Genomic DNA, 14,071 nt, shown 5'->3' on the forward strand with positions numbered 1-14,071 from the left:
CCAGCGGCGAGGCCCATGAACACATTACGGCCAGCGGCCATGTGATATTCACAGCAGCTGTCATTGTGTCTCCACGTTCGTCCTCATTCACATCCCGAGTGGAGGTGACCAAGGAAGAAAGTGACAGAGACACACAACCCTCTCTCTGGTGTGTGCGTGTTGTAGCGTATTCCTCACCAGAGAGGAGGGAACTCCCACCTCTCTCAACCGGAGGTTTGAACTGTGTGATCTGTGTTGTTAGGCTCACTCTTTTTCTTTCTCTCTAGTGTATAATCTCTTACTCAGATGCACACTTGTAACAAATGGTAAACTAGGAGGGATGCTTTGCAAGGCTCATAAAGAATCTTACCAATATTTATTGACAAGGTACCAAAATTTGGCACTGATTGTGCTGACGTGAATAAGTATTTGGTCGTACTGACATAATTTGGTCCGTACTAGTAAAAGTACCGAGTTCAGCACACAGCCCTAAATAAAATACATTCCCACAGCTCACAGCAGTTGGGTATGCTATTGACATGTTCTTGGGCAAGACACGGAAATCCCACCTGCTCATTTATAAGTCACTTTAGATAAGAGTGTCAGCTTTATATTTACAGAGCTATAGATGTGCGCTGCCAGAACAGACTAGACTGTATATGACTACACTGTAGGATTTTATGCAGGTGCTGATGCCAGCAATACAGTGCTTTTTTTCCATTGTGGTGCAGGTTGGTGTGTGCACTTCAATTATTGATGTGCTGGGATGCCTTTGTGTACATTTTCAAGTGGAATGTGAGGCCACTGTTTGTGAGCTATTGGACATGGATCTTCCTTCGCCCTATCAAAGGACTATTTAGACTGAGTCGCTCCCAACCTAACCTGTAAATTGTATTAATACTTTCTTGCCTGCCCTGACACACCACCACCCTTTTCAGCTTTACCATCGCTAGTACAGTAGATGACTTTTTTGGTTTGTTTTTTTTTTTTCTTTTTTGGTCCCAATTGAATTTTTCTTTTCATTTGTATTTATTGAGAGAAGAAGGTGCCTGGTGCTATCTTTTAATTGAAATAGATGGGAGGCACATAAGGCTGTTTTCTTCTCAGCTGGGCTGTCAAAAAGTAATTGAATTGCGATGGTATTTCACGTTCCCACAGCGCAGAGAGAAAACTCCCCTGATTATGTGGCTATTGAAGGTGAACAGCATAGTGGCTGTGGCCTTGGCTGCAATGAAAGAATCGCCGCTTGGAGACTAGGTAGCTTTTGCAGCGAAATTGGAGTAATAGGTCGAATTCTCTGCTGTGTTTTGTTTGTTTGATTTGTCTGTGTGTGTGTGTGTGTGTGTGTGTGTGTGTGTGTCTGTGTTTTAGTCAGTATGTGTGTATCAAAGCTCTATGGAATGGACACATCGATCCCAATGGTAAGAGGGAAATGACACACACACACACATACACTTGCCCCATAACCAAAAGGTCACAGGTTCAGTCCTCACAAACAGCCATGTGTGTTGTTGTTCTGGCCTTGAGCAAGACACCGAATCCCTACCTGCACACTCACTTTGTCATTCTCAAAAAAAGTGTCAACTTTTGTCAAGACTGCAAAACAAAGATCCATTGAACAGGTTCCCAAATGAACTTTTGGTTTACTCTCAGAGGGGGTGGGTCGAGGACAAAATATATCTGCAATAAATATTTTTTACCTACCAAAATAGTAAAAAAACAGTTTTACAGTGTAGCGTAATCTGCATTTCCATAAAACAATGCAAGTGAACAATTAAATGCGGCAAAAAGAATCAACCTAATTTAGGTGTCTGTAACGTCACCATTGCTACGGCAACCAGTTTGTTTTCTAGCTACATGACTGTATGGTTTTGCAAAGACACATTTTTGCATTTGTACCTCCAAATTTGTTGCATTGTGCTATTTTTTTTTTTTTTTTTTTAATATCTAATAGGGCTGTCCCATTGTTTTCACATGAGACAAAGGAATGTCTTGATAAATTCATCTGTCTGCCTGTAACCAGTTGATGTTACCACCATCCACCATGACAGCCAGCTCTGTCTGTCTCACATCAGAGGTCAAAGAGTACTCGGTCATGTGATTAAATCCAATGTGCATGTCCTGTTTTTAATTGGCAAATGTGTTCCATCACAGATGATCGTATTCCTCTTATCAGCGTTATCCACATCAAGCAAGCGCTTAAAGTTAAAGTTAGAACAATTCTATATGGCAAAATGCTCATTTACAAAAAGGGTTGATTGAAATGCAGTCATTGTAGATGGTCCTGTATGCAATGCCTAATCAGTTCCATCAACAAAATATTATTTTTTTTATTATTATTATTATTTTATTTAATGTTATTTCATAGAAAGGATTGAGGGAGTCAGTCTTAGAGGCTTAATGCAGAGACTGATTTATTACAACACAAAAAGAAACAAACCAGGATATTGTCGTTCAGAGGATTATGTCTCTGCGTTATTCTCGTTTTGTCTTTGAGCCACTCACTATTAGGGCTGAACAATTAATTGAAATGTTATCGAAATCGCAGGAGCAATATCCACAGTCTTTTGGTGCTACAGAGATGCCCTGGCGAACAAATCGTATTTTCCAGATGTAATAAACAGTGTTTATTTGGTACGGACATCAGCAAAATTCACATTATTTTCACTTATTTTCCTTATGTTACAAAAATGATCATCCCTACTAAAAGTTAAAATCATAAGGAAATTAAATGGCAATATGATTTTTTTTCACCGTATTGTTCAGCCGTACTCAATATACAGTAGTTTTGTGGAAGTTGTTTGGTCACTGGTTTAATGTCACGAAATCTCAGGATGGTCAATTAAGCAACACGTTTTATCTCTGTAGAAAACTATGCCCCTGAGCAATTTACTTTCCTTCTCCCTAGAAAGTCTGATTTTTATTATCTTTAAAAAATTGTTGTATTTATTTTGCTTAGAGCCTACAATTTTCATTATTAAACCAGATTACTAATTATTTTAAATTTCCCTTTTTTCTTTACTTGCTCCTTAATTGGTGACACCACATAATCCACAACTTTGAACTCAGGCAGTTAGTCTCTCAACCTCTGTGTCACAGACCCCTTTACACTCCAGTGTGCAAAACATTTTAGAGAAAAAAATGGTGAAAACGAACATGAATAATTCATGCATTTAATTTTGCAGTGGGTTGCGAGCTTTGAATTAAAAGGTGCCAAGGTGATACAAACATAGAAGTTACTGACAAAAAGCGCATCAAAATAATGTCTCCTTCCAGGACTTAAGACCTCCACAAGCAGCCTGAACAGACTCAATTTTCCTCAGTTTAAATATGAATTATTTCTGTACTTTGTATAAATCTTAAGTAGCCCATGCAGTGTTACTGTGCAGGTTATGCATGGCCCTAGTTGAGACAGTGGTATTTGGATTAGTCAGTATTTCCACGGTTAAGCTATAGGGCCATAAATGAACTTCAGGAATCTGGCTTTGCATGTTTGTTTTTTTTTTTCTCCTTTAGGAGTCAAGTAAGGGCTCTGTGAGGAGTTCTCATTTGGATGTAGCCCGAACTCATTTGTAGTGAGGAACGGCTGCAGGGAGCAGATTTGCCTCTGCTGTTCCTCTGTGAGGCATCAGAGCAGAACGACTGCAGAGAAAAGGATGAGAGAAAGAGGGATGAGGGAGAGAAAGAGAAGGAGAGAAGTCTTACACTCTCCTCCCTCTCCTCCCTCTCCCTGACTCTGTCACTATTCGATCTTTCTCTGCCTTCCTATTTTTCCTCCCTCTAACTAGTTTTTCTACCTAGCCTTGTCTTTCCCAATGTTTCTGTCTCATCCTTCTCTTTCTAGTCTTTGTTTCTCCTTGTATTTTCCGTCTCTCCTCCTTTTATTACTCCTCTTCCCCTCCTCTATTACTCTCTCTAGCCTCTATCCCTCTCTCACATCGGGCCCATCTGTACTGCGCCAGCCTCCAGTTGTTTACTCTTGGCACTGTGTGGCGTGTACCTGAAGGAGGTCGCTCAGAGAGGATGACTCTGGTGATGAGACATCAGAAAACACTGGGGGGCCTTTTAGATGCTGCTAATAGAGTTGTGAAGTGGGTGGTGTTATTTTGGGCGGTTCGGATTCCGGAAGCAAAAATCTCTTTCATTCTCCCAAAGTCAATGTAACACGGTTTGCTTGATTATTTCCAACACTTGGACGGGCTTGAAACTGTCACAATTGAATCATCAGTATAAATAACAACGGTGTTGAAATCATTAAGATTCAATTAAAGAAGTTAAAGGTAAAAGACTGTGCACATAAAATGTTTGGAGATAAGTCAACTATGAGACCCATGTCTCAAGTACAATGTCTCAAGAAAAATCCAGTTTCAGAGCGTAAAATTCTGTTGCTGCTGACGAAGTTGAGCTGCACAGCTTTGAGTTGACTTTATACAGACATTCTTCGCTCATTTTAACCTCTGTGGTGCAGAGTTTTGTTCCTGACTGCAACCATCTGGAATACAATATAATATAATATAGTATTGAATATATTGGATTATATTTTGCAGCTTAAGCTGGTATCTTCACCACAGTAATAGTTGTTGAGTCTCATGGGTACTGAAGCATTCAGTGCCATTTGACACACCCAACCAACAGAAAAGTATGTATTCCAAGAAACGAAGCTGAAAAATTTAGAGATGACCATAACATAACCCTGTATATTGTTTATTTATTCAGAAGAGTCTTGTTATTCTGTGTTGAGTAATATTGTGGTTAGAGATTAAGATTCAGTTCCATCATGGATTTAGGCTACCTGTAGGATGGGGGGTTTGAGTGTTCAACTTTAAAACTTAAAGGTCAGAAACTTTTGCTCATTATTTCAGCTTGTAGTCAAACAGCTTGTGATGGCTTGTGTGCTGTAATTGCATGTCAGACTTTTGAGTGAGAACACTGACCTTCTCCCAGAACCTCTTGTCTTCTTTCCCTCCTTTAACCAGCCGACCTGTTGAATTCTTTATTGCTCCTGCCCCTGATGCAGACACATGGTCAGGCCGACTATCACATATTGTTTTTGTCTTTTACTTTTTTTTCCTATACTGCCATGTACACACACACACAAACACACAAGTAAAACTCTCATTCTGTTTAAGAGCTTCAGGTTGGTCTCATAAGCTTCCCCTTCCAACCTGTGTTGGCCAGGATTTTGTCTAGAGAATCTGAGGGATGATTCTCCCTTGGCAACATATCTGAATCAAATCACCACGCACAGACATACCACCCATAATACCTTCAGGCTGCAACACTGAGATCATTTCACACTCTATACGTTTCTCAGTGTTGCTTTTGTTTCTCTACATTTTAGTGTGTGAGTGTGGGTGAGTGAGTGTGTGTGTCTGTCTGCCTTAGCTTTTGTGCTACCTGCACAAATTGATGTAATTCGCACCAAAGCACTGACTGCCAAATGATTGTTCATGCCTCTCCTAGATCTGGTCATCTGGTTGGGTTAATGGGTTCCCACCTTTAATACATCAGGCCATTTCAAATACAGTATAAGAATAATGGCCATTGAAGGAAACTTTATTTGATACATTGTCTCATAAGAGAAACCACAGCATTTCTCAGTATATTACCTTTTTCATTGTAGCCTGCTGCTGACCCATTCAATAGAGCACTTATGGTTATTGACTTTGTCCAATCTCCTAGCGAATCTGCTATCTGTGGTGGAGGTGTTAACCAAGTCAGCCTAATACAGAACAGGTTGAATCAGTTGGAGAGAGTTCAGCACCAAATACAAAGTAATTTCCTATAGTGTCCCAGTGGTTAAGGTCCATAAAACTGGCAGCCTCATGGACCCTCAGGCCTCCACAGTGCAATACCAGGCCAACGTTTTGCTCTGCCGCTTCCCCTCAGTCTGAAATTGCTGGATGCTGATGTGCGGATGACATTAAATCAGGAGGCTGTGATCATTATGTACCAGGTCTGATGATTGTAGTGACAGAAAGGGGAGTGCTGAGACTGAAAATGACATCCACTTTTGACAGCAGGCCACTGGCGGTGGCTTGGTCATAGTAAGCTGCTGCCAGAGTGTTCCTGTTCTCACTTCACAGCTGCAGCAACTGTGGAGGATAAGGACAAAACAGCTTTTACATCCACTCAGCAGTGTGAGGACCCCTATAAATGAATCTTGTCGCCATACCGTTCCCAATCTCCTACATCCCCTATTTCAGCTCCCTCCCGGTGCTCCGTAACATCCACAGTCAGGTGTGGCGGAGGTGTGTGCGTAACTGTGAGTGCATGTGTGTTAGGGGGAGGGCATAGCTCCATAAAATATTCATAGCCAGCATTCAGCGACATTATTCCTAACATCAATATTGCATGGGGACTTTAAATGCCTTTGTTCCAAGGCACTTGGGCCGAACCTGCGCTGTTATGCAAGTCTGTCAGACTCCATTCTGCCAGGCGGACTGCGTTGAAACTCAAGACTTGGCTGGTTGACACATAAACAACACAAAGCATTAATGAATGAAGGGTTCAAGTTTGGGCTGAGGAGAGAGGTAGAGACAGAAGGAAAGAGACTGAATGATAAAGGGGGAAATGGCCGTTTGGAATTTCCTTTTGTTTTGATATTTGCAGGAGGGTAATGTATTCCAAATGGTTCCCTATGGGATACGAGGTGATGACTGCTTAATGTATTTGAATTGGCTGTTGTGATATTGACCTTAGCACAGCATTTTTGACGGTGGCTGCATTTATCTTGGTTATTGGAAAGTGCACACAGACACACACACACACACACACACACACACACTCTGTCTCCCTGGTGGTACATTTAATCGGCACTTGACCCCACGCTGCAGCATTTCAGCCACGCCGCCTATAAAGCTTTCATGTGAACCTCCACAGGCCTAATCTCTTGTCAACTCCTAAAATAGTGTCCTAAAGTAACTGAAGCATTCCCAAGTACTTTTGTTGAAGGTCGTCTAAAAAGAGCGTAGACCTTTCTAGAAAGACTAACGCACTGGCATACACTTGCACAATCCTCCCCTCCCCTCCTCTCAAATTAACAATACCTCAATGGCTCTCTCTTGCACCCTCCCTTCCTTTCTGTCGTTCCATCTCGATCCACTGAGCCATCAAAACACAGGTTGCTAGGCCAAGATTATCCTCCCTCCCTGTCCACTGTCGGTGCAAACATCAGCCACTTATCCTCCAAAGAGATGATACTTTTTTCTTTCCCTTACACCAGCGCTCCCTTTTTCTCTCAGTCTATGTCTGTCTCAACCACTCTCAACCTCTTCCCCCCGTCCTTTCTTACCTAATGCCAATCTTCTACAGTCGAATGAAAAATGCCTCCAATATCCCAGGGACAGGGCAATAATGACCAGAAAGCAATAGAGGTGAGGCAGACAGATAGTATCCAGCTAGTGATAGCAGTCTTTGCTTGGGTTAGCACTTGTGTGGTGGCAAGTTTTCTGCTGGGCTGTGTGTTTTCTTGGCCTCATTTCTTCCCTTTGTTGTGGTTCTGACTTTAGTGCCAGTGGTTGGCGCTTGTTTAGCTTAATTCGCGTACAGGTAACAAGTCAGCATAAGTGAAAATTAAAATGAGCAATACACAGGGCCAGATTCAGGCTAAGATTTCCTCAGTTTTCTGTTCAAAGTTACTGCTTTCTGTGCCCTGTCCCACCTCTACTGTCCCCTGCTTGCCACAGCAGTAGCAGCATCTTCTTGAGTAAAGGGAGTTTAGGTGCATTAGCAGTGCAGGCAGGGAGGCATGGATTGTGGGGAAATGGTGAATGTAAGAGGCCATTAGGAGGCTCCCCGTGTGTGTGCATGTGTGTGTGTGTGTGTGTGTGTGTGTGTTTGTGTTTGCGTGTGTGTGTGAGTGAGTCAGAGCCCAATGATGGATGGAGTGTGCTGACGTGTGCAGCCCAGTGGACTGTGAGACTGGACATGGCTGGTCTCTCTCTCCATCTCCCTCCATCTCTTTCTCTCACTCTCCCCCTCTTTGCTTCACTTCCTCAGGGCCAAACAACATGTCATGTCACCACTGTTCACTCTCACTCTCTTTTTTCCACTCTCTTTCTTCCTATTTCTCTTTGCCTTACTCTTTACTCTGTGACATTCAGCAGTGTTGCAGGCCAAACCACAGCTTTGAGACATTGGCCATATTTATTTTTTTTTTTTCATCAGACCTGCTAGTCATCTGCTAAAACCCTGTAGCATGGTTTTAGCGGTCACTTAGAACAGGCTGTCCATCACTTGAGCCAGTGCTGACAGTCTCAGGTGTGAAGATTCAATTTGCAGTTCATTTTACTGTCTGAATTTTGGGTATATGTGACTTTGTTAATCCATAACAACTACATAATTTTAGTTGACTGTTTATGATCCTAAGATAGCTTAAAAAAGACCCACATAACATGTATAACCGAAGTTATATCACACTGTCAAATTGTATCAGGACATAAAATACTTAGGTGGGGAAATGTCTTATCCCAGTAAATCACTATGTAAATAAAGTCTTTAGTGGTGCAATAGTGTTTCAACTGTGGGCGTCACATTGAACCTCTGACAACTGATGAATCACAGATGGTTTATTTAGATATACAAGAAATCTGAGTTGACATTGCTGAACCACTGGCATTGCTGAATCAAGACATGTTCCCATTTGTAGAAACCAAACACTAGTCACCATTCACAGCTGACCCGTTACTCTTCCAGACTATCTAAGGCTTTTTGATGTGCAGAAGTTCCTTACACTCTTAACCATCTTCATTCCCTCTGTCAGCATCCGCTCAGTCACTCGCTCAATCTGTTTTCGGTTTATTTTACCTTTCCATCACTGTTTGATTCCTAGAAGAAGAAGACTTTGAGGTTTCAGGGACGTTCCTGCTCTCCTCCAATCAAGCCTGCTGTCGCCGAGCAGGGAATGTGTTGCTAGGCAACTATGAGAACCCAGTGACAGGGTTCAAGCGGTGGTCGTAACTCTGTTGAAATGTGTGTTGTTGCTGCTCCCCAGGCTCGAGGAGGAGAAAGCCCAGGCAGCAGCGTTGGCTCAGGCCCAGGCTCAGTCCCAGGTCCGGGATGAGGTAGCTAGCATCCTGGCCGCAGAGCGAGCCATGGCCCACGACAGCCTCCAGCACGCCATCATGAGGGAGAGGGTCACTGCTGAGGATGAGAGGCTGCGCGCTCAGCTTCTTGTAAGTCACCCCAGAAACAGTGTGGAAGGCTGGTTTGTAGAGTTGAGCATCTCTGTTCACTGAACCAAAAACTTCATGCACATGGACATTTATTCACAGGTGAATTCATGATGTATATTAAATTTAAAAGATGTTTCAACTCTTATATAGACTGACTGATAAGAGACGTATATACACACAAAGAAGTCACATTTTATGTTCACATACTTATCGCCCTGTTCATACACACACACACACACACACACACACACACACACACACACGCACACACACACAAAAGTGTACCTCTTTCCTGTAATCGACAGGTCATGCCTGGCACAGTGACAAATGTCAGAGTGCGAGTGTGTGAGCATAGCCATAAGCAGTAATCTATAGAACCGTCTGGACCGTGTGACCACCACCACCACCACCACCACCCCCATACACACCTCTGTATACACACACACACGCACACTAACACTCTTCCAGACCTCTGGAATGAGCCGTCGCCACAACAACAACAACACAGTGAGGAGAGCGTAGGAGCCCAGGGGGGTCTGGGCTATTAAAGCTTCTCTCTCTCCCTCTCTCTCCCTCTCTCTCTCTCACATACACGCTCACACATACACATAGTATGTTAACCAATTATTTTCAACATTATTTATAGATTGTAGCCATCACTACACACTAAAAACTTAGAGAACAATTTCAACTTGGTGTGAAAAACATACTGTAAGTAAACCATATCCTGTAGTTCGATTTTTGTGTCCTCTTCCATATCTCTGCCCGTTCATCCTGCTCTATTACGGAAAGCTACCTTCATTTTTAGCGGCCTGTGACTTTATTTCCTGTAAATTGCCCTTGTAAACATTGTCAGATGAGCATTCCACACACACACAGGCAGCATAATGTTTTCAAAAAGAAAACACATTTTCCCTGGAGTGCGGCTGGTGTTTACAAACCTATGCTATTGATTATATAGCTCATTTCACACGCTCATCGCTGTAATAGAAAAATGAATCATTTTGTTGAGGGAGAGAAAGATAGGAGGGTTGACGTGATTCCACGCCGCAGGACAAGTGTATCAGGGATCCCTCATTTGGAACGGCGATCAAATCGAAAGGGGAAAAAAAAAAAGAAGAGAGCGAGCGAGAGAGACAGGGAGACTCATGACGTGATGTGTTTTTCCCCTCAGCGTCTGTGAAGAAAGCCGTTTCAGTCTTGGGTTTTCTGTAATTTAATTTCTGTTGTGTTTGAGACGGAGGCAGGGGAAGGAGAGGAATGGAGAGGAAGAACAAGAATGTAATACCTGTCTTTGACCTGCACTGTATGATCCAAAGCCAAGTCTGTGTGTGCTTGTGTGTGTATTGTGTGCGTGTACGTGTCCTTGTGTGCATGCTCCTTAAGTACAAACTCAAGGCTGAGTGCTTGAGAGAACTTCTCAAGTACTAATAACCTCTCTTCCTAATATGCCTTGAAACTCATGCTTGTAACCCCAAGGTTAACCCAGGGCCATTAGCAGCCTTTGAAACTGCTGATAGCACGCACCACGGTGATGATGGATTCAGTACACAGCATGTACACACACACCCTCCCCACACAGACACATTTTGCTTTCACGCATAAGTTCTTCTTTGTCTCACTCTTTAACAGTAACTCAATGCACATTTTCTATATCAGTCCAATTGATAATTTCTCCTCTGCCTCCCGAGTCTCAGTCGACTTCCTTTTAAGCGCACACACTTCGGCAAAAGAATCATTGTCAGAGGTTCTTACCGCTTTAAAATGGAGTGTGTGTCTGTGTGTGTGTGTGTGTGCGTGTGTGTCTGTGTGATAATTTCCTCTGTTTGAGCATTCTTTTGGAGTGCCGGAGTTTTAATAGAATCCGACGGGTTATCAGTGGAGGCGCAGCGCTATTCGCAGTACTCGTGTAATTGTCAAGTCTGTCAGCCACTTTCATACAGCCACTGTTCTTTTCAACTGGAAATGGACTTTTCCTTTTTAAAAGACAGCCTCTCGCCCAAGTCTTCCCCCACCCATTGTCATTTTTCTCTGTGTTTGCCAAACTCCAGGATTGCAGTACCCTACCCGTAGTGACTATGGCAGTTCCTCTGTCAGACCTGTTTTTGATGAGACCAAAAAAAAAAAAATGTTTTTTTAAGCTTACCAGCTTGTGTGTTTCCCTGCCTCGAAGTCTGTTTCTGTGTCTTTCTCTGTTTCTTTGTCTTCCCTTCTGTCTTAAAGTGAAGTTATGTGTGCCGACCAACATATAGACATTGCGGAAATGAGTTTGGGGGAAGGTTGGAGGGGTGCTCATTTGCACATGGACTGCATGATCGCTTTTTAACTACCCCTTTCATTGAGCACATATTGTCTTGAAATAGGTTACACGACAAATTACATTTACATTGTTGTAAAACAAATAAGCATCCGTAATTGGAAGGTGAAATAGGTTTGGAGTGCTGGGTAGAAGTCGATAAGTAGTTGGAGAATGAACTCTGGGGAGAGGTTGTGGTTTGCTGTATTAAGCACACAATCTAGTGGCTGATAGAGCTTTCACAGGTGATTTGTCTGGTCCTTTGTCCTAGTGGCCCTGCACTTGTTAACACCTCTTGTATTATCATATATTTGTGCTTTAGCCATTGATCAACACATAAGATTAAATGGACTTCTTTGTATTCTGACTTATTCACCCTTTGTTCTTGCTTTTATTCACTCTTCAGCCTGCTGGCTTTGTCACACCATACACATTTGTAAATGTCAAACATCAGATCTAGCTTACTGCCATGAATAACTTTGAGGAGCTATTTCCGTAAATTACTTGACATCGTGTTTATGTTTCAACTGTCTGGTTTGAAGTGTCTTTTTTTGTTTTACAGGAATTTATGTTATATATTACCACATTGCTGAACTAGAGGCGTGCACTCTGTAGCGATCAGGGGCCGTTTGTATCAAAGTTTGTGCAGCATCTGCACTAAAAGGATGCGTACGCGCAGTTCTGAGTTTCTCTGTACAGAGGTTTTTGTCAGCTGAATGAAAAGACACATATACCTGTTTCTCATCATGAATCATTGTATGGCGGAAAAATCAGTGTGGAATAATATGCACGAGAACACACATCTCCACTCCCATTTTTGCCCCTAAATGGTCAGGAAAAACTCCCACAATTAACCTGTTAATGCCCTAAAAATTTCCAAGTCCAAGTTCATATTAAACGTCAGTGTTGATGGCCTATTGAGCACAAAGTGTCATTTCACACATTGTGAAACAGAAATATTGCTAGATGAGGTCAGTATTAATTAAGCACACATTTACACAATTTAGTTCTGCTTTTTTGGGGTGTGAAATGTATCAGCTCATTTATTTATAATGATTTGCCCTGTTGGGGAGAGGGTGCATTGAACAAATGCACTGACAAAAATGTATCCCCCTCATCATGATTTATGCTGTTTCACCCATAGACCATATAAAATATCTAAAAAACAAAAAAAACAGGCTATTAAAAAATCTTTGCTACAACATGAGAACTGTCTTGTGCAAACACAAACACATAAATTCATAAATGGACTTGACATTGAGTGACAGTAGAGATGACAGTGCGTTGAGGCTCCATGGTGATGCAGTATACTGAAGTTTGCTGCACACTGAGCTGAATTAAACAGTGAAATTAAATTAGAAGTTAAATTAGCATTTAACCTTTTGTGTATACGATCACATCTCTTATGTGTTTGGATGAGTACAAGACAAGGCATGAACCATAAAGCCGCATTTCTGTCATGTAAATATACTGAGCAATAAAATATCTGTATCTTATCTTGGGCAAAATACACCAATTTAAAATGCATGAATGGCGCTCTGATTTTTTTTTGGACACAGAACACAGACTATTACACTGAGTGTAAGAACAGCAAAATATATCACATTTGGAATTGTTCCTGCACAATCTCTCCTTTCTCACCAGAATACATTCTCCATGAACATTTTTGCTCAGCATCATTTGCTCTGCACCATTTTTATGCATACACACCCTTGATATATACGGCCCCAGGTCTCTGAGCAAAACCCGGCAGAGACTCAGCAGCCAATTGCATTGTCAAATGCTTTTGAAAGTACTGCTTAAATTACTGTATGATTCAAATACAGTACAGTACAGTGTAGAAAGTATACCATAAAACTCCCAAAGCCTCTGAATTTTAGCTGTTTCTTGTTCTTTCTGTATCTGTTCACTTATTACACACACACACTCACATACACGCACACATTAAAAACCCAAGAAGCGAGGCAAATAGTCTAATAACAGATGAAACAGCCACAGCAATATAACATGTAGTTTTTTACAGTGATGAAGCATCAGGCTATGAAATCTATTTTAACCCCCGATCGCTGTTTTTCTCTTCCTATGTGTGTTCATTGTTCTGATGACTTTCTTGTCAGCAGTGAGTAAACTCAGTCAAAAAACACAACACACACTTCACAGTGAGTGAAGCGAAGGAGTGGCTCTGAGACCCAGTAGTATGAAAAGAAAGCAGTGGTGGTCGAGTGAGCTACGCGGTGAATGAAAAGAGAGAGCGGAAATAGTTAAAACAGGCGTTTAGCAAATGTTTTGACGAGAGAGAGAGACTCCTCATCATGCCATCATAACTGTGCACAAAAAATATTTAGGCCCAGTGGTTTGCGAGATCAGCCGCTGACACAGATCTGTTCTAGGCTGCCGTCCAATGATCTTTTTTTTTTTTTTAAACAAGCCATTTAATCTGGTACTGAGTCCTAGATCTAAAACAACTTTTAAAATCTTCCAATCGGGTGAGAGCTTTTACCCTCTTTGAACACAAATCAGCTTGTTACATTTGATAAACATTTTCTTGAATAGGTTATCCACATTGTACTGACTAGTATGAAGATATAGACACTTTTTTTCCAGAAAGACACGGAAACAA

At 41.8% G+C, this 14,071-nt stretch overlaps 1 protein-coding gene across 5 annotated transcripts in view; it reads left to right on the forward strand.

Annotated features, from left to right (window-relative positions):
- The window catches only part of chchd3a (coiled-coil-helix-coiled-coil-helix domain containing 3a), a 78,223-nt gene that overhangs the window by 14,237 nt on the left and 49,915 nt on the right, over window positions 1-14,071 (forward strand). For all 5 annotated transcript variants that reach the window (XM_030045696.1, XM_030045698.1, XM_030045697.1 and 2 more), the window contains one exon: window positions 8,975-9,155. In XM_030045696.1, the coding sequence (XP_029901556.1) occupies window positions 8,975-9,155 (181 nt within the window). The remainder of the gene's footprint in view (window positions 1-8,974; window positions 9,156-14,071) is intronic.

This window comes from Myripristis murdjan, chromosome 23, assembly GCF_902150065.1.
Source record: "Myripristis murdjan chromosome 23, fMyrMur1.1, whole genome shotgun sequence".
NCBI lineage: Eukaryota > Metazoa > Chordata > Actinopteri > Holocentriformes > Holocentridae > Myripristis > Myripristis murdjan.